This window comes from Plasmodium relictum (assembly GCF_900005765.1).
Source record: "Plasmodium relictum strain SGS1 genome assembly, chromosome: 11".
Classification (NCBI taxonomy): Eukaryota; Apicomplexa; class Aconoidasida; order Haemosporida; family Plasmodiidae; genus Plasmodium; species Plasmodium relictum.
Window position 1 is genome coordinate 485,234 of NC_041689.1, and position 21,760 is coordinate 506,993.

General features: G+C 17.7%; 6 protein-coding genes across 6 annotated transcripts; 3 read left to right on the forward strand and 3 right to left on the reverse strand.

The window, feature by feature from the left end:
* Window positions 1–1,769: 1,769 nt before the first annotated feature.
* Window positions 1,770–3,437, reverse strand: PRELSG_1112100 (zinc finger protein, putative; the record flags this gene model as incomplete). Its single annotated transcript, XM_028677383.1, has 1 exon — window positions 1,770–3,437. One exon carries the CDS (start codon window positions 3,435–3,437, stop codon window positions 1,770–1,772), a length of 1,668 nt encoding a protein of 555 aa, XP_028533778.1.
* Window positions 3,438–3,863: 426 nt separating this feature from the next.
* On the reverse strand, window positions 3,864–4,689 carry PRELSG_1112200 (conserved Plasmodium protein, unknown function; the record flags this gene model as incomplete). Its single annotated transcript, XM_028677384.1, has 3 exons — window positions 3,864–4,058; window positions 4,243–4,354; window positions 4,598–4,689. The coding sequence occupies 3 exons, from the start codon at window positions 4,687–4,689 to the stop codon at window positions 3,864–3,866; spliced, it is 399 nt and encodes a 132-aa protein (XP_028533779.1).
* A 1,118-nt stretch (window positions 4,690–5,807) lies between these two features.
* Window positions 5,808–6,806, forward strand: ROM7 (rhomboid protease ROM7, putative; the record flags this gene model as incomplete). Its single annotated transcript, XM_028677385.1, has 1 exon — window positions 5,808–6,806. One exon carries the CDS (start codon window positions 5,808–5,810, stop codon window positions 6,804–6,806), a length of 999 nt encoding a protein of 332 aa, XP_028533780.1.
* A 519-nt stretch (window positions 6,807–7,325) lies between these two features.
* On the reverse strand, window positions 7,326–11,848 carry PRELSG_1112400 (conserved Plasmodium protein, unknown function; the record flags this gene model as incomplete). The annotated part of the gene is made up of 2 exons (XM_028677386.1): window positions 7,326–7,591; window positions 7,729–11,848. 2 exons carry the CDS (start codon window positions 11,846–11,848, stop codon window positions 7,326–7,328), a joined length of 4,386 nt encoding a protein of 1,461 aa, XP_028533781.1.
* A 791-nt stretch (window positions 11,849–12,639) lies between these two features.
* On the forward strand, window positions 12,640–14,961 carry PRELSG_1112500 (small subunit rRNA processing factor, putative; the record flags this gene model as incomplete). The annotated part of the gene is made up of 1 exon (XM_028677387.1): window positions 12,640–14,961. The coding sequence occupies one exon, from the start codon at window positions 12,640–12,642 to the stop codon at window positions 14,959–14,961; it is 2,322 nt and encodes a 773-aa protein (XP_028533782.1).
* An 806-nt stretch (window positions 14,962–15,767) lies between these two features.
* On the forward strand, window positions 15,768–21,726 carry PRELSG_1112600 (patatin-like phospholipase, putative; the record flags this gene model as incomplete). The annotated part of the gene is made up of 2 exons (XM_028677388.1): window positions 15,768–15,981; window positions 16,094–21,726. 2 exons carry the CDS (start codon window positions 15,768–15,770, stop codon window positions 21,724–21,726), a joined length of 5,847 nt encoding a protein of 1,948 aa, XP_028533783.1.
* Window positions 21,727–21,760: the final 34 nt, after the last annotated feature.

Consider the following 21,760-nt stretch of genomic DNA (forward strand, 5'->3'; position numbering starts at 1 on the left):
TATTACCAACAATTTCATAGATTTAGGAAGTTTATTTAATTTCAGTTAACAAAAAAAAAAAAAAAGAATATTTTGTAATTTTCTTTAAAAATTTTAACTACGAAATAAGTAAAAAATGTAAAAAAAAAAAAAAAAAAATACATACTTATAGGTATATATATTTATTTATTTTCCATAAATAAATTGATAAATAAAATTTCTTTTTAAAAAAAAAAAATTGTGTAAGACATAAGATCCATTTTTTACTGTCTCATTATTTTATTGTAATTTATAATAATATTTTCTATTTATTTTTTTGTGTAGTTATAAAAATAACAGAATATATACATACACACACACACAAAAAAAAAAAAAAAAAAAAATAGTGCCTACATAAATTATTTCTGTGTTTGTTCAGAATTTTTTTTTTTTAATTATTTTGCATACACAACCAAAATTTTATGAAGAATATATCCCAAATGTGTGAATGATAAATGAATAATACTAAGCTATATACATTTTGTGATTATATATATAAATATGACATACAAAAATATAAATTGTTCATTTTCAAAATATAAAAGTGCAAATATCTACGTATTAATTAAAAAAATGAAAAAATACAACAATTGTAATGGAAACTACTACTAAAAAAAAGTATTAAGAAAGCTAATGAAAGATGGATGGAATAATAAAATTAAAATAAATTTCCCATTTTATAATATCTTAAAATTTAAATTTATTTATTTTTCTTATAATGCCAAATAAAATAATTTTTTTCTTATAGCTGTATTCACTATAATTATATGTGCATTGTATGCTTACGACTTTAATTTTTTTCCCTTACTATAAAAATACTTTGGAAATATATGAATTAACATGATAGTATCTAAATAATTAATTCTTTTCTATGTTTATTAAATAGGCTATTTTTTTATATATAAATTTTCATTTTTTATGTTTAAAAAAATTTTTTATTTCTCTTATTAACATAAGTAAACGTTTAATAGAACTATTATAATTTACAGTAAAATAAGTAAAATTATAAAAAATTATTTTATTTAAATAAAATATTAAGTAATAATCATTTTCATAGTTGTAAACACTTTTAATTAATAAAGGATATTCCTCATATTTAAACTAATGAAAAAAAAATGTTTTAATATATGATTTTATAACATGCAGGGTTTATTTAAAAAGTTCATTAAGATACAATGAAAATCATAAATTGTGCTATAAAATTAAAATATATTTTTTATTGAAGTAATCCTATATATATAAGGATGCACTTACCATTTTTTGTGAGACAACTATGAAAAAAAAAAAACATGGATAACAAAAAAAAAAAATATATATTTTTTAAATTGTAATTAATTTCTTGAAATGAACAAATATTAGAATTTTTATTTTAACAAACACAAAATAAAAAAATATGGAATAAAATGGAATCCTTAAAATTCTTCTTTTTATTTTTTAATTTTAATATTTTTTAAATTATACTACATCATATCTATATATCATTTTTTAATTATACACAGTAGTTTCTACTTTTGTTTATATAATTAGCAATAATTTTTAATTTATAGTAATAATATTACTTTGTACTATTCATTTTCTATATTCATATAAATCATATGTTTGTACTTATATTTTTCTTTAGTCTTAACTTTTATTTTTTCATTTCCTAAGTTTTAAATATTTTATTTTTTTAATATTTTTTTTTAAGGTTATTTTCATTAAAAATAATGCTATAACTCTAGTGAATTTATATAATTATAAAATAAAAATTTTTAATAATCTTCTGTGTTCATAGAAGTAAGACCTAGCATATCATTTTGTTCAAATGTTCTTTCGTATTCTTCTTCTTTTAAATTTTCATCTCTATCAATTTGATCACTAGAAATGTAACTATTAGATGCAATATCATCAATTATTAAATCAAAAGGAAATAGTTCTTCTGATTTGCATAACTTATATAAGTTAGCAATTAAATCTTTAATTTTTTTAGATGTGGAATCATCATTGTTAATTGTATTAATTGTATTTTCATTTTCGTTATTATGATTATATATGTTAGAATCCCCAAGCAAAAATTTGAATTTATCTTCTAAAGATTCGATAATTTTCATTATTAACCCTTCAACAGTAGTTAATGAACCACCGAGTGTACCATAATCTGAAGTTAAATCTACAACTGGAATATGAATGGATGCTGTTTCCGATTTAATGACAAATCTATCTAAATCACTTTTATTTTTGACTGTGAGAATAATTTTTTTCCCTTTAGGATTAATTTCTCCACTACTCTTAATTTCGCTTGTTTTAAAATTACAATTTGCACAAACATATGATAAGATTAAACATTTTTTAAAACCTGGAATAACAATTTCACAAAAATTATTAGAGCCTAAATAATTACAACATGGGCAATTTGATGTAAATGATTCAATTAATTTTTCTTCATCATCATCACTCATAGTTTTATAATTCATAGAAGTATTTTTATTATCCATATTAATATATTTTTTTATGAAGTCAAAATTTTCTTTCTTTATATTTTTTTCTTTATTTAATTTAATTTCATTATCATTCGAATAACTTTCTTTGTTATCTTCATTTTTCTTTCCAAAATCTTCTTCATAAAAACCCAATTCATGTAACTGTTCTTTATTCCTTTCATAATGCTCTATAGTAATTATATTGTTCTTTATATCTTCATCATAGTGTTCAAGAGAACTTAGCCCAGAAGGATCATCTATTACAACGGTGAATGGAAATTCTTTTGATATAACATATTTAGATAAATTATCAATTGTTGACTCGATCATTTTTATATAAGTTTCTACTGTTATTTGTTGACATGCTTCATTTCCGTTAGAAATTTCGTTTTTGTTTACTTTATCGCAGCTTTTTTCTTCGTTCTCTGCAATTTTTTCATCTCTTTCTTTATTTTTTATGTCCTTTTTTTCTTTTTCTCCCCCATGAATACTTTCTTCATTTACGTTATTTGCTTCATCATACATATTTTTTATATTTTCTAAATAAACAGTGAGATTATTTAATGCCGTTTGTATAAAACCTTCAATTGTATTAATGGATCCTTTTTGGGTTTCCTTTGGAATTTCAAAATCAATCTCTGGAATTTTCAAAATTCCGTACTCTGATTTTATTAATTGTCTATCTAAGTATTCTTCTTTCGTTATTTTAAAAATTATTCTTATACCTTTATCTTTTATAGCATTCAAATCTTGAATGACATTATTTTTGTAATTACAAAATTCGCATTCAAATGAATGTATTAAAACATTTTTAAAATAAGGTATCTTAACTTTAACAATTTTATTTATTCCTTCTTTCTCACAATTTATGCACATTGATCTCACTTCAATAGTTTCATCCAACATGTTTCTTTCCTGATCATTATTGTTCATTTGTATACTTTTTGATATATTTTCCATTTGAAAAAAAAAAAAAGAAGAAAAAAGAAAAAAGAAAAAAGAAAAAAAATAGACTACAAATTAAAGTAATATCAATTTACTTCCGCTAATACTAAAATTTAAAAATTTTTCTTTTATTTATTCAAATTTTTTAAAAAAGCAAATAATAAAAATATGTATATGTATATATACATATATATAATAAAAAATTTTATATTTTTAAAATTTTAAAAAATATATAACATGACTCAAACTATAATATTAATATAAAAAAAAATGTTTATGTTATAAACAAGTAAAAAAAAATAACTGATTCATCTATTCATAAAAAGAATTATGTCATCATATAATTTTTATTAACAAAAAAAGAAAAAAAAATATAAGGAACTTAAAGTTCGTTGTATTCTTAAATATTGTTTTTTTTTTTTTTTTTTCAATTATAAAAAGTTATACATTATTTGTTTCACAATATTGATAATTCTGTAGAAGTGGAATGTCGTTATTGTTATAATAATAAACAATATATTTAAAAATAATGAAGCATATGGAAAAAATTACGAAGTAAAATAAAATATAATTTACAAACAAATAAGAAAAAACCATAAATGCCATATATATGCCTAATGCTATTAATACCCATTTCTAAAAATAATCAAAAAATAAAATTTATATAAATAGTAATGCTTATGTAAATTAAAAAGCGTTTTACTGATAGTAATGTTAATTATAAATTTACATAAAATATATATATATATATATATATATATAAACAAAAAGAAGAAAAAAAAATATTTTTATTATTTATAAGTTATGTTCTCATATTTACTATTATTTTATTTCTGTTTAAATTCATTTCACTAGATAAAAGCTCATTGTAGTTGCCATTAATGTTTTGCATATTATCACTTGTATATAATATATTATAAATAGTTGAATTTCTGAAAAAAAAATTCGATATAGCAATAATAAAATAAATATGATAATGGTTTTTTATAGAGTTTTATAGACACTGTTCTAATATGCATGCATTTCTTCCAAATATATATTTCTATATTTTTACTTAATAAAAAAATATATTGATGCATTTAATAGTAAACTTTTTTTAATTTTTATTTTATTTTATTTTTTAGTAATAATTAGAAATATGTAACTAAATAATAAAAAAATGTAATTTTATGAACCTTTGAGCTAAACCTTGCATCGCATTTTTCATTAAACTTAAGGTATTCTTTAAAATTTCTCCTAATCTATCTAAATCTATATTTCTACTCATCTCTAACAAAAAAAACGAAATATATAGAAAAAAAAAATGAAATCTTATTTTGTATGTATTTATTTTCATATCAGTAGTTTAACTTATTTTTATTCAAATATTATTCTAAATTTTGTATTACTCTGATTTAAAGATAAATTTTTTTTTCTTTTTTTAAATAAAATAAGTAGTATTTAATATTTATGAAATTTTAAATTTAATTTTCCCTTTTAATTAGACATTAAAATAAATTTATATAATTTAAAAAAAGATGAAAATAAAATTTCAGCATATTTAATAAATTTTTCAAAGAAAAAATTGGACAAATTTTTTTTTTAAATAATATATCATAATTTTTTTTTATGTATTAAAAAAAAGAAAAAAATTACATAATTTATTCTTTACCATAATAAATATATCGTACTAATTAAATATACATATAAATATATATATAATATTTTTTTTAAATACATATTTATATATATATATATATAAGATTTTTTAATAAATTTCCTATTTTTTTTTTTTTTTTTAATCGGATTTGAAAATTTTTTATTTAAATTTTTAATTTACTTAACTATGCACATTTTTATTTTTTTATTATAAAAATTTGAAATTAGTACATTACATATAAATATAAATCTGAGTCTGTGTATTTTTAATATTTTTATGTGGTTGAACATCTCTTTTTTTTAGTAGAAATAATGCATATAATTGAAGTATTTATTTAATAAAAATAATCAAATAAATAGTTAAAATTGAAGTTAAATATATGTAAATATTGAAAAAAAATTAAATATACTCAAAAATTTTCAAAATTATAAGCCATCAAATAAAGAGTAAATATTGAAAATTAACCTTTTAATTAGTAAATTATTAAAAAAAAAACATATGAATTAATAAAATAAATGAATAAATCAAAAAAGTAATCAAATAATAACCTAAGAAAATTGAAGTGTAAGAATGAATGGAGAAAATACTTTATTCTTTAAAATAGAGTAAAATAAATGGAATAGTAATATATTACATATATATATATATTTTTTCGCTTAGTTATATGATGTTTCAACAACTTAGAGAATATTTTTTTTTAATAAATATAGAATATACTTTAAAAAATGTATGATGATTATTAAAGGATGAATATTATAATTTTATTTTTATTTTTTTTATATATTTTAAGAGGAAGTTCATTTCTTCATAACAAAATAAGTTATAAAAAAATAAGCACATCTGTAAGTAATAAAAGCATTATATTTAAAAATGAATATAAATTTTATTATTTAAAAAAGGAAAAAAATATAAACCAATTACATTCTTTAAGGAGTTCTGTATCAAATTTGCTGAATACTCTAAAACCAATAAAAGTAAGAAAACTAATAGAAATAGTTACATTTAATAAAATCAAGAATTTTCTTCAAGAAAATTTTCTATATTACAATAATTTATTTAATAAATGCAAGTTAGACAGAGTAATTATAGTATTAAATGTATTATTATACTTATATTTAAATCAAATAGACAAAAATAAAGAAAAGAAAATTTTTTTTCATAAAGGAAGCTTATTAGAAGTAAAGGATGAACAAAAATGTGAAAAGTACAAATGCAATTACAGTGACATTTATAAAAATAAAAATTATAAAACCTTTTTTACGTCCATTTTTATTCATAAAAATATTTTACATTTATATTTTAATATGAGTTCTTTGATATCTATATACAGAGTAATTTCATTTATATATACTAATAATCAAATATTAACTGTATTCTTATTATCTGGTATTTTATCTAACGTATTTTCTTACATTTACGATATGAAATACAAAAATAAAAATGTGTTTTTAAATGATTTAATTGATCAAAATTATTCAAATAAAATTTTTTATATAAATAGAAATAATAAAATCACATGTGGTAGCAGCTCCTCTATTTATTCTTTATATGGAATGCATATTACTCATATAATATTTTTTTATTTTAAAAATAGATATATCATAAATACTAATTTTCTATATAATTTTTTTTATTCATTTATAACTTCATTACTTTTGGAAAATGTAAGTCATTTTAATCATATTTTAGGCTTTTTATTTGGGTCGCTGTTTTCCTTTTTTATTATTTTATTTGATAAAAATTAGATTTTTTCTAAAAGAACATATATATGCCAAATTAATTTGTATATATATAAATAAAATATATATATTTATTCAAGTATTTTTATAAATTTTTTTTTTTTAATAAAATTTTATGAACAAATGCATATAATGCTATAAAAATTTATATTACGTAAATGGATAAAGCTTAATTCATTTTATATTTTTATCTAAAATGTTAAAAATAAGTTTAAAAAAAAAAGAAGCAAATAAAGCAAATATTTTAAGCTTTTCAAAATTCTTATAACAAAAAAAAAAGAAAAAAGAAAAAGAAAATAAAAAAAGAATACAAAATGTTACATAATATAAAAATATTATTGAAAAAAATAAAAGTTTATATTCTTAAAATATTTTTTTGCGTAAAACTATATACAAAAAATTACAAGAAAAATTTATTAAAATACTGTTGTAGAATGTAAACATATATATATATTATAAAAAATATATTAATATATTTTTATAAAAGTTATTATTTACTAAATGTGAAAAACAAAAGAATACCATTTATTTAAATTCATTCAATATAGCATCCAAATTTTCATCATCATGAGCATGAGGATTATTTAATAAAAATATTTCAATATTTTTATTTTCAAAAAACTCTAAAATTGTCTTCTTTGAGTTTAGTATATATTTGACCTTGCAAAATAGTAATAAAAATAAGATTTTATTTTTTTTCAAGTTAGTCAAATTCAAAAACATTTCATCAACATTTTTTAAAAAATAATTTTCTTCATATGGAAACGTATTTTTCTCTTCAAGTTTGTATTCTGTTAAAAAAAAAAAAAAAATTATTCACATGAATAAATATATATATATATATATATATATATATATATAATAAAAAAAAAAAAAAGACTCAAAATGGGAAACAAAAAAGGTGAAATTATTCACATATTTATTATACCTTTGTAATTTTTCAAAATAAAAAATAGACTATTTGGAATTAAAACAAATTTTTCATACAAATAAATTCTTTCATTTTCATCAATATTTATTTTTTGAAAAACAAAATTGTAAATTTGCTCATTTATTAGATAAAAGAAATAATCTATCATAGATAAAACAATTTCTTTATGAGTAGATTTAGATAAATCCTGAATTTGAAAAAATTCAAAAATTATATTAACTATTTTAGATGCATTAATTAAAAAATTTTCTTCTATAAAAATAATATCTTTTTTTAAAAGAACAGAAAAGTTTTGTTTATAATTTTTTAGAAGTATTTTTTTGAAACTATTCAAATTTATGTGGAATTTATCAATAAACAAATGCACTTTCTTTAATATACTTATTTTATTTATAAGTAAGAAAAATTTGTTCTTTGAAATTTTGAAATGTTCTTTATTATGTCTTTTTATTATTTTATGTTCCTTTTTATCGTATGAAGAGTATTTTAAATGATCATTTTTTAATTCGATTTCATCTGATTTATTATATAGGGAAATATCTTTGTCATTTATATCACTATCATCAGTATATGTGCCCTTATTTTCATTAATAAATTTATAATTTCTTTGTAAATCAAAATTTTCGAAAATAATATCTTTTTCATTTATATGAAAATGAAATAAATCTTTATAATTCAAATAAACATTATTTATATTTTCTAAAACTTTCTTTAAAAAGATATTATCATTAATTACACTTAACAAAAATTTTTGTTCATCATTTTTCATGTTCATGAAACATGTAAACCGAAAAATAAAAAATGAATAACTTAAAAATATATTATAAATATATTTAATAACTTTATAAGAGAATAATATCATGTTAATATTAATAATATATTTCAATTTTTCTTTATCAAGTTTTTTATCTTTAAAATTTAGTTTTGCATTTTTTTTATCTTCATCGTTTTGGAAATTTTTTTCTTCTTTATTTTTTTTAATTTCAAATAAAATTTTATATGATAAAAAAACTATACTATATATATTAAATACTATATATATTAAATTTTTATGAATTCGTATCAAGTCTAAGTTACTATGTTTAATAATTATATTTATATTATTTATGTTAGAATAGAAGTTTATATCTTTTTTTTCCTGTTCATGTGAAGAAGATTTTTCTGTGTTAATTGATGGCTCATTATTAATATTGCCTTCATTAATTTTAAATATAATTTTATTTTCATTTACTTTATTTTCTTTTTTTTTTTCAATATTACTTTTAAAAGTATTTCTTTCTACAATATTTTTTTCTATTTGTTCCTTTATATTTTTTTGAAATACTTCTTGTTTTTCTTCAATATAATTCAAGATTATATTATAATTTATTTCTTTTATATTTTTTAAATCATAATTATATAAATCAAAAAAATAATTAAATATATAATCATCTATATTTTCATCTATTAAAATGTATTCATTTTTTTTATTCATAAATATATCATTTAATATAAAATACGTGTGATTAAGATAATAAAAAAAATTATTCTTAAAAATATTCTTTATTAAAAGTAGAAACTTGTTCTCTTCTTTCTTCCACTTATATATATGATATATATTGTGAATATTTCTTAAGTTATTTCTTTTTAAATTCATTTTATGAAGAGATGAAAATATATTTTCATTTAATTCTTTATTTAATATATAAAAAGAAAAAAATTTATTACTTTTTAATTGATTCTCTTCATTCTCCTCTTCGTTATCTTCCTCTATACATTGATATTTTTTCTTTAATTTTTCTTTTATATTGCTTAATTTTTCTTCATCATTCACATGAAATTCATATTTATTAAAATATATAAAATTACTTTTTGTTTCATTCTTACTATCATCAAAATAAAAATTAAATATATTTATGAATTCATCACTATAGAAATTTTGCTTCATATTCACATCGAAAATATTTTTTTCATCTTTATTAATAACAAATAATAATTCTACAAAATTATAAAAATCAAGGAGGGATCTTGAAAAAATGGAAAAGAAATCTGAGCTTTCATTACATTTTTCAGAATCATTATTATTATTATGATCAATATTATCTGTATTATTATCGTTTGTATTACTATTTTCGTAATCATTCTCAATTTTATAGTAATTATTATTATTATTGTCATTATAATTTTTACAATGTTTATTTTTATAGGATACTCTGTCTTGGTAAATACTTTTCCCCTTATTTTTCTCACTTATGTACGCATCATCAACTAAAATAATATCATTTTTCACTTTTAAATCTTCTCTTTTTAAATATCCGTTTTCTGAATACTCTTCCTTATAGGAATATTTTCTCTTCTCATGTATTTTTTTAATATTTTTCATTAATAAAAAAATATTACTAAAAAAACTTTCCATATCAATAAAAATATGATCTTCATTATCCACTATATAATCAATTAAGTTAATATTGGTAAAACAAAAATCTTTTACTTTTTCTTTCTGTTCATTTGTTAAATTATCATTACTTATTTTACCATCATCTATATAAAATAAATAATTTTTGTACTTTTCAAAAAAATTAAAAGAATTATTTAAAAACGAATTCGAGTTATTTCTTCTGATTGCATATTTAACAAAATTTTTTATATTTTCATATTTTAAAGAATGTATATTTTTTACTTCGTAAAAGTTATTTAATATTTCCTTTGCATTCAGATTCTTTATAATGCAATATATTAAAACTAAAAATTTAAAGAAATGAAAAAAAATATGATTTTTTATTTTTTCTAAATAAGTAACATGCTCTTTTAAAATATATGCAATGTGCCAAAACATACTATATGAAAATTTTTGTTTCTTGTTGTTTCCGTCTTTTAAAACATCACCTGAATTTAAATATATATATTTATATATCATAATATTCCCATTAAAGATAAACATTTTCTCAAAAATTATTTGAACTAAACTCTTTAGATTATTTAATATATTATCATACTTAATTTTAATATCTTTCAAAAAAATTATTTTTTTATTTACAATCATAGAATTCGAATTAATATGAAATAATTTTTTTAAATCATCCATCAATCTAAAATCGTTATTTTTTTCTTTAATATTAAAATATTTTATGTCATTTTTATTGGAATTTTCTGAGTTCATAAAATATGATATTTCTTCGTTTATGTTATCTGATAAAATAGTGTCATTTTTAGAACTACCTTTAAAAATATTTTTATTAACATTTTTTCTTATTTCTTCGTCAATAATTTTCCTGTTTTCATTGTCATTTAAACTACTATTGTTATTATACGTTTTTTTTAAATATTTAAAGATAACTTTTATTAATAAAATATGTTCTTTGCAATTTCTTAAATAAATTAATGATTTAAAAATTTTTAATTTTTCATAGTTCTTTTCAGATTTATCTAAAAAATAAATAAAATTTTTCAAACAATTAAAGAAGTTTTTAAAAAATACTAAAGAGTCATAATTCTTTTTTTTTTTTTTTCTAATTAAATATAATCTATGTAGATTGTCATTTCCTTCTAAATTTTTTTCAAAATTCTTTATTTCTGCATTAAATTTTTCTAACATTAAAAATTGATCACTATAATCATTTTTAATTTTATTTTTGTTTATTAAGTTTTCAAGATTTGTACTCCTCTTTTCTATTTCTTCATTAAAACTATCAATTAATTTATTGAAATCTTTAAATTCAATATTTTTTTTATTTTGTAATACTTTTCTAATATCTATATGGTCTATATTATTATTTTCCAATATGCCACTTTCTAGACTCTCTTTGCTTTTCTTTGTTTTTTCTATATGTAATTTCAAATCTATTTGTGTATCTTCTTGAGCAAAATTTACGGATTCAAAATTATTTTCGTTTCTTATACATGTTTTATTTATACTTAAATTTTCATTATCCACATTCTTCTTAATTTCATCTTTTATATTTTCATTACTTTTCTCATTAGAATTTGCCTTATTTAAAAAACAACTTATATAATTTATTGAATTATTGCTGAATAAATTCTCAAATAAATTTTTTATTTCTGCTTCATTTTTTTTTTCTTCTTTTTTTAAAGTTGTATTTTCTTTTATTTTTTTACTTAATTCTTTTAATTCATTCATAATTTTATTTATTTTAAGTATTTTTTGTTACTTTCTCAATAGCATTTTCACATCAAGGCTTACATAAAAATATGACAATATTTATTGATTGTAATTATTTACTAATGTTGAAATAAAAGAAAAAAATAACAAAAAAAAATTATTAATTGAAGTATTTTTTTATAAACTTGTTTAAAACTATTTCTATATTTAAAAAAAAAAAACATGCATATTAGTAATAAAAATATTTACATTCAATTATTTTTCATACGAAATTTTATTCATATATATAGAAAAATTTTATCAACATATTGTCATTAATATGTTCATGCTTTTATTTTTATTTTTATTTTTTTACTTTTTTTTTTAACGGGAACTCCAAAAATTATAAAATGTAATAAAATAAATAAATATAAATAATTTTAATTTTTAAAAAAAAAATTATTTAAAATATTCAAATAATAAAATATTTTGTTTTACTTTTTTTAAAACAATTTAATCAAAACTTAAAAAAATGTAAGCACAATCTGTTTTATAATATTTAGAAAAATATTAAAAAAAAAAAAAAGATAAAAGAAGAAAAAGAAAAATAATATGCTTAACAATTATAAAAAAAAATAAAATAAAATAAAATAAAATATAAAATAAAAAAACTAATTTGTTTTATTTTTTTTAAATACATTATACGTAAAAGATACAGTATTTGTTATATTTTTATTTATTATATTTTTAATTATTCTATGAACTACATATTTTTCTACAAATATTTACTTAAAAATTAATGATTTTTTATTGAATTTATCTTTAAAAAAATGGCAAAAAAAAAAAATTATTTATCAGTTGATACAAGTAAAATAAAATTCGTTGAAAATTCTGAATCTGAAGATTTTGAAATTGAGGATGATAGTAATATTGAAAATGGTTCTTCTGATGAAGAAACTTTAAGCTATGGAAATGAAAAAAATAGTGACAATGATTCCATGATAAATTTAGAAGAATCTTCATTAAATAAAAAAAAAAAAAAAAATATATATGATGACGATGAGGATGAAGATGAGGATGAGAATGAAGATGAAGATGAAGATGATGAAAAGGAAGAAGAGGAGGAAGAAGCAGATAAAGACAAAAAAGATGATTTTATCAAAATATCGTGGAATAAGAATAAAAGAAATTACTATCAAAAGGAAAGTGAAGATTCCTCAAGTGAGGATGAAGAAGATAAAAATGAAAGAATAAAAGAAGCTATTTACTTAAGTAAAAAAGAAAAAGAAAATTTAAATGAAAATGATTTTGATTTATATAATATTTATATGAATGAAGAAGATAACAAGCAAACCAAAGATAAAGAGGTAAATGATTTCAATAAAAAAAAGGATACTATTAAACAATTAATCAGTGATATAAATGATGATTTAAAAGAAAAAAAAAAAGAAATAAAAATAGAAAATAAAGATAAAAAAGAAGTTGAAGAATTAATTATAAGCGAACAACAAGAATATAAAATTCTTTTAAAAGAATTATCACATAATATTCAAAAAGTATTCAATGAAATAAAAGAAAATAAAAAACTATTTGAATTTAAAGATATCAATGAAAATAATGTTAATCCATCAGATATTAATAAAAATACTTTACTATATCTTAAGAAAAAAAATGAAACACTATTGACATATATTATATACATTATATATTATGTTTTCCTAAAAATTATGAATTGTTATAGTCATAATCATCCTGTCTTAGATAAATTGATTTATATGAATACTATTATATCTAAAACAAATGAATTAGATAATAAAATAAAATTCAAAATTCAACAATTAAATAAATCATCGGAAAATGAACTAGAAGAATCAGATTCATCAAAAGGAAATGAAAAAAAGGCTTCTAAAAAAGAAAAAGAAGACAAAGTGATCCAAAGAAAAGTTGATGCACAACATGTAGAAGAGTCAATTGATGGTGAAGAAAGAGATAACGAAGAGGATACATATGATGAAAATGAAATAGATAACGACGATGAAGAAGATGAAGAAATAGATGATGAAAATGAAATAGATAACGAAGATGATGATGAAGAAATAGATGATGAAAATGAAATAGATAATGAAGATGAAGAAGATGATGAAGAAATAGATGATGAAAATGAAATAGATAATGAAGATGAAGAAGATAAAGAAGAATATGATGAAAGTGAAATAGATAGTGAAGTTAATGAAAATGAAAAAAATAAAAACAAAAAATATAAAATTAGTAAAAGTATTATAACAGAATACACAGATAGTCATATTAGAGAAAGGGAAAAGGAAGAAAAAAAAAAAAAAAGAGAAAAAATTAAAAATGAGAAAAATGCATTTTTAAAGGAAATCAAGGAAATGATTTCAAAGAGACCAGAAAAAGTAGAAGAAGAAAATTATATAAAGAAAATGGAAGAAAAATTGATGGATTTTGATGAAAAAATTTTAAAAAACAAAATGAAAAAGTTAAGCAAAAAGAAATATAAAATAAATAATTTAAGTAACGTTGGAATGACTACAAATGATTTATTAAAGTTTGTTGAATTACCTGAAATGAACCAAGAAAATAATAAAAGCGTAGAAGAAAAAAAAATATTTCGAAACAATATTAATAAATTAAAGCAAATGAAGAAAAATAAATTAGTAAATAATGCTAATGATGACTTTGTTTCTTTTAAAAAGTTTGATAGAAATAAAAATATAAATTATTCTTATAAAAATCAAAACAAAGATTCAAATAATGTTATGTTTGGAAAAGTACATGCAATAGAAGACGAAAAAATTAAAAGCATGTTAAATTTTAAAAAAAATAAAAAAGAAAAAAGAAAAATTCTTATGGAAAATAAAAATAAAGAGATAAGAAAAAAATTAGTTGATGAAGAAAATGAAATAAATGATCATAGAAGAATCCCAAATAAGAAAATTATACAAAATAAGGGATTAGTAAGAAAAAGGAAATCAACTGATGGAAATGCGAGAGTACATAACAGATTTAAATTTATGAAGAAAATGAAGGTTTACAATAGTCAACATGCTAAATTAAAAGTTCATGATAATAATTATTCAGGAGAAAAAAGAGGAATAAATCCATTCATAAAAAAATCAATAGATATCAAATAAAAATTAAACTAATAAAAAAGAAAAAAAAAACACAAAATATAAAAACATTTGTTCTTAATATATCAGTTTTTCATTTTTATTTTTTTTTATTCATATGTACCTAAAATGTATAGTTAAATTTGTTTCATTTTAAAAAATTTTGTTATTATCAGAATTTCAAATCTTTATATTTTTTTACTATTTGTAATATTTCAAATTCTATTGTATTATGCTATTTTTTTTTTTTTTTACTTTTAATTTACACTTATGTGTGTATATATATATTTTAAATTAATCTTTTCATACAAAAAAATTAAATGAAATAAGTTAAAAAATCTTGATTTCATATATTTTATAAGATTCAATTTGTATTCTTATTAAACTTATACAAGAAAAAAATAAAATAAAATAAAATAATATTTTTTATTAATAATACTATTATAATTTAAAGTAATGAATAGTTTCTACGTATAATATTTCCCATTTAAACATGAAGTTATTTTTTTTTAAAAAAATTCGAATAAATCAGAAAAAAAAAAAAAAAGAAAAAAATATAAATATAAATTTACTAATTTTAGTAATACTATAAAGTATCTACGTAATAAATGATAAATTAAAAAATTTAAATATGAAAATAAAAAAAGAGGAAAATAAAAAATGATTAATATAAGAAATATTAAAAATGAGAAAAAAGTGATTAAAAAAATAGGGAGTGTAATGAAATTATTACGTGATTTATTTATTTTTTAATTTTTATAATATAAAATATGAAACGTTAAAAATATATTTTATATTTTTTATTTATTCATTTATATTATTTTAATAAAATGGTTAAAAATGTTTATTTTTTTTTGGTTTACTTAATGTATTTTTTTCATATGTTTTCAGTATCAATAAGAATGCAAAAAAATTTATTTAAGTATATAAAACCTATTTCAAATAAATTTAATTTAATAAAAATTAGAAAAATTAATATATTCAGAAAAGAAAAACAGATAAAAGAAGTGAATATTTTTAATGATGTTGTAAATAAATATATAGGTATAACATTTCTAAGTTATATATAGACACCGAATTTTATTTCCTTATATTATATATATTATAATTATTTATATATATACATTATTTATTTATTTATTTTATTTTTTTATAGGTCTTGAATTATTCTTCACGAAACTAAACAATGTAACCAATAACAAGGATAAATTAAATTATATAAGATTTTTACATAAAATAATTGAAGACAAAACATGTGAGCGTTTGATTTTTAGTAATAATAATTATATGAGGATAATTATTTATGTTTTAAATGAAAGATTTTTGTTAATTAAAAAAAATGAAGAAAAAAGTGAGGATCTTGATTACGAAATAATATATAAAATATTATTAATATTTAAAAATTTAACAAAATATAAAAATTTTTATCACATAATTTTAAACAATTATACCCATAAAAATACCAAAATTTCCTTGTTATACATTATTATGAATATTTTAAGTGGAAAGAATAACAATGAAAAATATAAAGAAGCTAATTCTATTTTTAATTATTTTACGTCTTATTTCAAAAATAATGACGATGTAAAAAATTATATTTCTGATGATGCATCCGTAATTGATTCAAATATAAAAAGAGAAAACATTAAAAAAAGTGATATTGATGAAATGAAAAATAAAATATTTAATATAGGAAGAAGTATACTGTTAAAATTAAAAGATGAAAAACTAAATGTTGAAAGTAGAAAAAATGAACAAAAATTAAAAAAAGAAGATATTATTAAGGATGATAAAGAAAAAAAAAATATATTAACAGACAAGATAACACTAAAACAAAAAAAAGAAAATATAGAAATGAGTAAAGAAGAAAATATTAGTAAACTTAAAACTACTAATAATGATCAAAACAATTTTGGTGAAAAAAAATACAACGAAAATTTTAATAAAAAAGAACAAATTTTAACAAGTAAAAATAAAGAAGAACAACAAAACAACATAGAAAAAGTAAATAATTTATCAGGAAAAAATTCAGATGAAGTTAATGTTGATTCTGATAACTTAATTAATAATGAAAAAAAAGAAAATTATAATGAAAATTTGAAGAATTTTGAAAAAAATAATGATTTAAGTAAGGAAACAAGTAATCAATTAAAATATATAAAAAATTATGAAGAAAATTTTGATGAACGAATGAATAACAAGATAAATGAAATAATTGATAGTTCAGAAGGAAATGTATTATTTCTTCCTTTTTATATTAACAAAAATTCCAAAGATAATATTTTAACTAGTGTAATAGTTAATTTTCAAAATAAAAAAAATATAATAATTTATAAAAAAGAAACAAATGGTAAAAAAAAAAAAAATGAATTAAGAAGAGATAATATATTAGAATGTATAGGGGATGAATATAATTGTAATAACTATTATGACATATACGAGAATTATGCAGAAGACGATTTAGATATACTAAGATATGAAAAAAAAAAAATTAACAAAAAAATACAAACAAAGGATGAAAAGGAAGATAAAAAGAAAGGGGGAAAGGAAGATGAAAAAGAAAAAAATGAAAATAAAATAAAAGAGGAAGAAGAAGAAGAGGAAGAACTAGAGGAGGAACTAGAGGATAATGAAGAAAAAAAAGGGAACCATGAAAGTAAATATGATAAGAACAATATTAATATTGTATTTAATGATGTCAATGATATAAAAGACAAAGAAAATGAAATAGAAACGAAAACAAATACAGAAAATGAAAACAAAAGTAGCACAATAAAAATGGGTTTATTAGTATTAATTAGAAAAGGTTTTAATTCAAAAGATGAAAATACAATTTTAAATAAAAGTAAAAATCAAATGACTGAAGAAATAAATAACTTAAAAGAAGAGTTAAATAATGATAATAGTAGAAATGTAAAGAATGATACTATTAGCTCTTTAGAAAAAGAAAAAAATATATATAGTTATTTAAATATTTATAAATATTTAAGTAATATAAATTTCAAACTATTTTTATTCAAAAGGAATAATAAAAAAGATCAATATTCCAATGGATATGAAGAAATATATTTAAAGAATAATAATAAAAAAGGGAAAAATAAAATTGATACTTTTGTTCTTACTGGTTATGTGAAATTTAATTTAGAATTGTTAAAATATTTTAAAATTAATGATGAAGATAATAAAATAAAAAGTAATAACATTAGTATAATGAATCCATATTTAAATTTAGTATTACTTAAAAATTATATTGAATCCTTATTTGGTTATATAAATATAAATGATTATTTAACGAATAAATTGCTAAAATTATTATATGAAATGTTAATAGAGAACAAAAATTCTGTGATATATAATTTATATTATTACACAATTTTAAAAAAAGAAAATTTTGAAAAAATTATTAAAATATTATCGAAAAATGTAAAAAATAATTTAAATAAAGCTAATACAACACTTATGTTAAGAATATTGTATATACTATGTTTTCAACACTCTTTATACAAGAATATAACAAAAAATGATAATAAAAAAGAAAAAATTGATCTTCTTTATAAGAATATAATAAAATACATAGGAGATTTGGAAAATGAAAGTTTCATAAAAGAGTTACAAAAAAGAGAAAAGTTAATTGAGTGTTTAAAATTATTATCTCTATTTTTTGAAAATAAATATAGAAATCAAAATTCTTTTTATATATCTGATGAAAAAAAGGAACAATTCTTGTATGATAATAAAATATTTAAAAAAAAATTAAATAATATTTATAATAGGCATTTTATATGCGAATATAAGGATTTAATTATAATTAGAAAAACGAATATTATTTTGAAAGCATTGGGGGTAAATATGTTCGATTTATATAACGATATTATTTTTACAGATAGAGAAAAAAAAACACATGAATATTTAATGAAGGAAAATGATATAAAAAAAAATTTTATCCTTTATTTTAATGACATGATAAGAATATGTTTTTCCAAAATTAAAAAATTTGTTATTTATCAAAATAAGGAAAGTAATATGTATAAAGAGGTAGATAATGATACTGTGAAAGATTATCAAAATCAAGATATAACAAAAGGAATATTTCCTAACAAAAAAGAAGAAAAAGATTATTTAAAAAGTATGAATAAAGAAAAAAGTGATATTTCAAATGAAAAAGAGAAAGCCAATTCAATAATTATAGAACAAACAAAAAACAATCAAATGAGAACAAATATTGACAATAATATCAATAAAAAAAATGATGATATTGTAAATATCAATGAAGAAGAAAAAGAAAATAAAAAAAAATACATATATAATTTGAATAACAAAGAGTATATAAGTTTTGATAAATTTAGAAATATAATAAAAAACTTAAAAAAAAAAAAAAAAAGAAAATTAAGAATTTTATGTCTCGATGGAGGAGGAATTAGAGGACTACTATCAATCGAAATATTAAAATGTATTAATAGTCACTTAAAAAAAAATATATTTGAATACTTTGATATTATTTGTGGAACAAGTACAGGAGCAATAATCTCTATTTTAATGGGTTTAGAAAAAGCACATTTAAATGAAATTGAATTTTTATATAATATATTGATTAATAAAATATTTCAAAAAGACATGTATGCAGTAAGAAATACTAGATATTTATTGAAACATTCTTATTATGATTCAAATATTTTAAATAATATTTTAAATTCCTTCTTTAAAAATATTAAAATGTTTCATTATAATTCTGATTTTTATACTCCATATGTATTTACAGTATCAACACAAATGAATATCAATCCTTTACAACCAATTATATTAAAAAATTACAACATCAATTTAAATAAAATAGAAAATGATAAAGATAAGGTAGAAGAAGACAAAGAAAATTCTTACCATTATAATGATATTAATCATAATAGTATTAATGATGATAGTTATAGTAATAAAACTTATGATTACATAAATGAGGAGGAAAAAAGTAATAATAACATTCATATAAATAAAAATATAAATAATTTAAGTATATATAAGAGTTTTTATAATATATTTGTTAAATACGTTTTAAGATGCACTACTGCTGCACCTGGATTTTTTAATTTTTTTTCTTTTGATAACAATATATATGCTGATGGAGCTATTTGTTTTAATAACCCCACATTGTTAAGCCTAAATGAACTAAAATTAATTTTTTATAATTATGTAAATAAAAAAAAAATAGGATTTTTTGATAAAATAAAATGTCTTTTAAGAAATAAAAGAAAGAAAGAAGAAAACGTAATAAATTTAAATGATTATATTGATTGTATTGTAAGCGTTGGTACTGGTAAATATAAACCTCAAATAATAAATGAATTAAATGAAAATAAAAGTTACGATACATTCTTACGTTGGGATGTTCTATTAAAACAAATTGTGTATTCCATCACTAACACTGAGCTTACACATGATATATGTAATAATTTTCTTGATAATGATAAATATTTCAGATTTAATTGTTTCATTAATAATATTAAATTAGATGAAACTTCTCCAGAAATTATTATGAAATTAAAGCAAATAGGAAGAAGATATTTTGAAGATCATAAATATAATCAAGAAAAATTAATCAAATTGGTAAATATACTAGAAGACAAAAATGATATAAAAGAATACTCCCAATTACAAAAAAAAATGTGGAAGCATTCTTATATAGATTCATTAAAATATAAAATTTCCAATTTGTTTTTTCCGAATGAAAAAAAAAATTATGAAGTATATCCTTTTCATAATAATGTAACGAAAAATGGCTATAACGAAAAATTGCAGCATTCTCGAAAAAATGAGGAATATAATTTACATACTAGTAACAAAAATATGAATGAAATTAAAAATAATTTAAACAAGAAAGAAAAAAATACGAATTCTTCATATTCTAATTTTAATTTTAACTTCATTAATGACAATGATAAATTTGACTTAAATAATATTGAAGAAATATTAGATATAATAAATAAAAACAACAGTTCACTTAAAAAAAACAATTCTTCTAATGGTTTTTTTCATTTTTTTAAAAATTTGTTTTATAATAACAATAAATTTCTTAAAAAGTTAGAACATATGCATAAAAGCAATATTTTCATTAAATTAAAAAAGGAAAAAAATAATTATGTTAATGTTGTTCCTAATACTGGTATAAGAGTATTATTAAATGAAATTTATTTTATCTTATTAAAAAAAAATTTGTATTTTCATACGGATGAAAATTATTCGATTACTGACATTAATCAAAAGGAATATGACATAAATATTGATAAGATTATTCCATCAAAAAAAAAAAATGTTCAAACAACTGATAAAAATGAACAAGAAACAAATAATCAAATAGATAGAGAAAATATAGCTGATAATGAAAATCAAAAGTTGTTAGAAGATATAAAAGAAGAAAATATAAATAAAGATGTCAGTTTAAACAAAAGTGATAATATAAACAAAGATTATATTGTAAATGAATTGTACACTGATAGTTTAAATCAAAACAAAAAAAGTGAGAATAAATATAAAATAAATAAAAGTGAAAACGAAGAAAAAAAATTTAATATTAAAGATCCATCAAATAGCATTAATGAAGAATTATTAGATATAAAAAAAATTTCTAATGCTGTAGATAATGAAGACATAAATAAGAAAACAAACTTAAAAAATAATAAGAATTACTATCAAATAGATCATGACTTTTTTAAAAAGATAAATGAATATTCGTCTAATGATAAAAAAAGTAATATAATACAATCATTAAAAAATTATTTTTTTAGAAAGTATATATAAAATTGAAAGAAAAAAAATATCATTAAACTGTTAT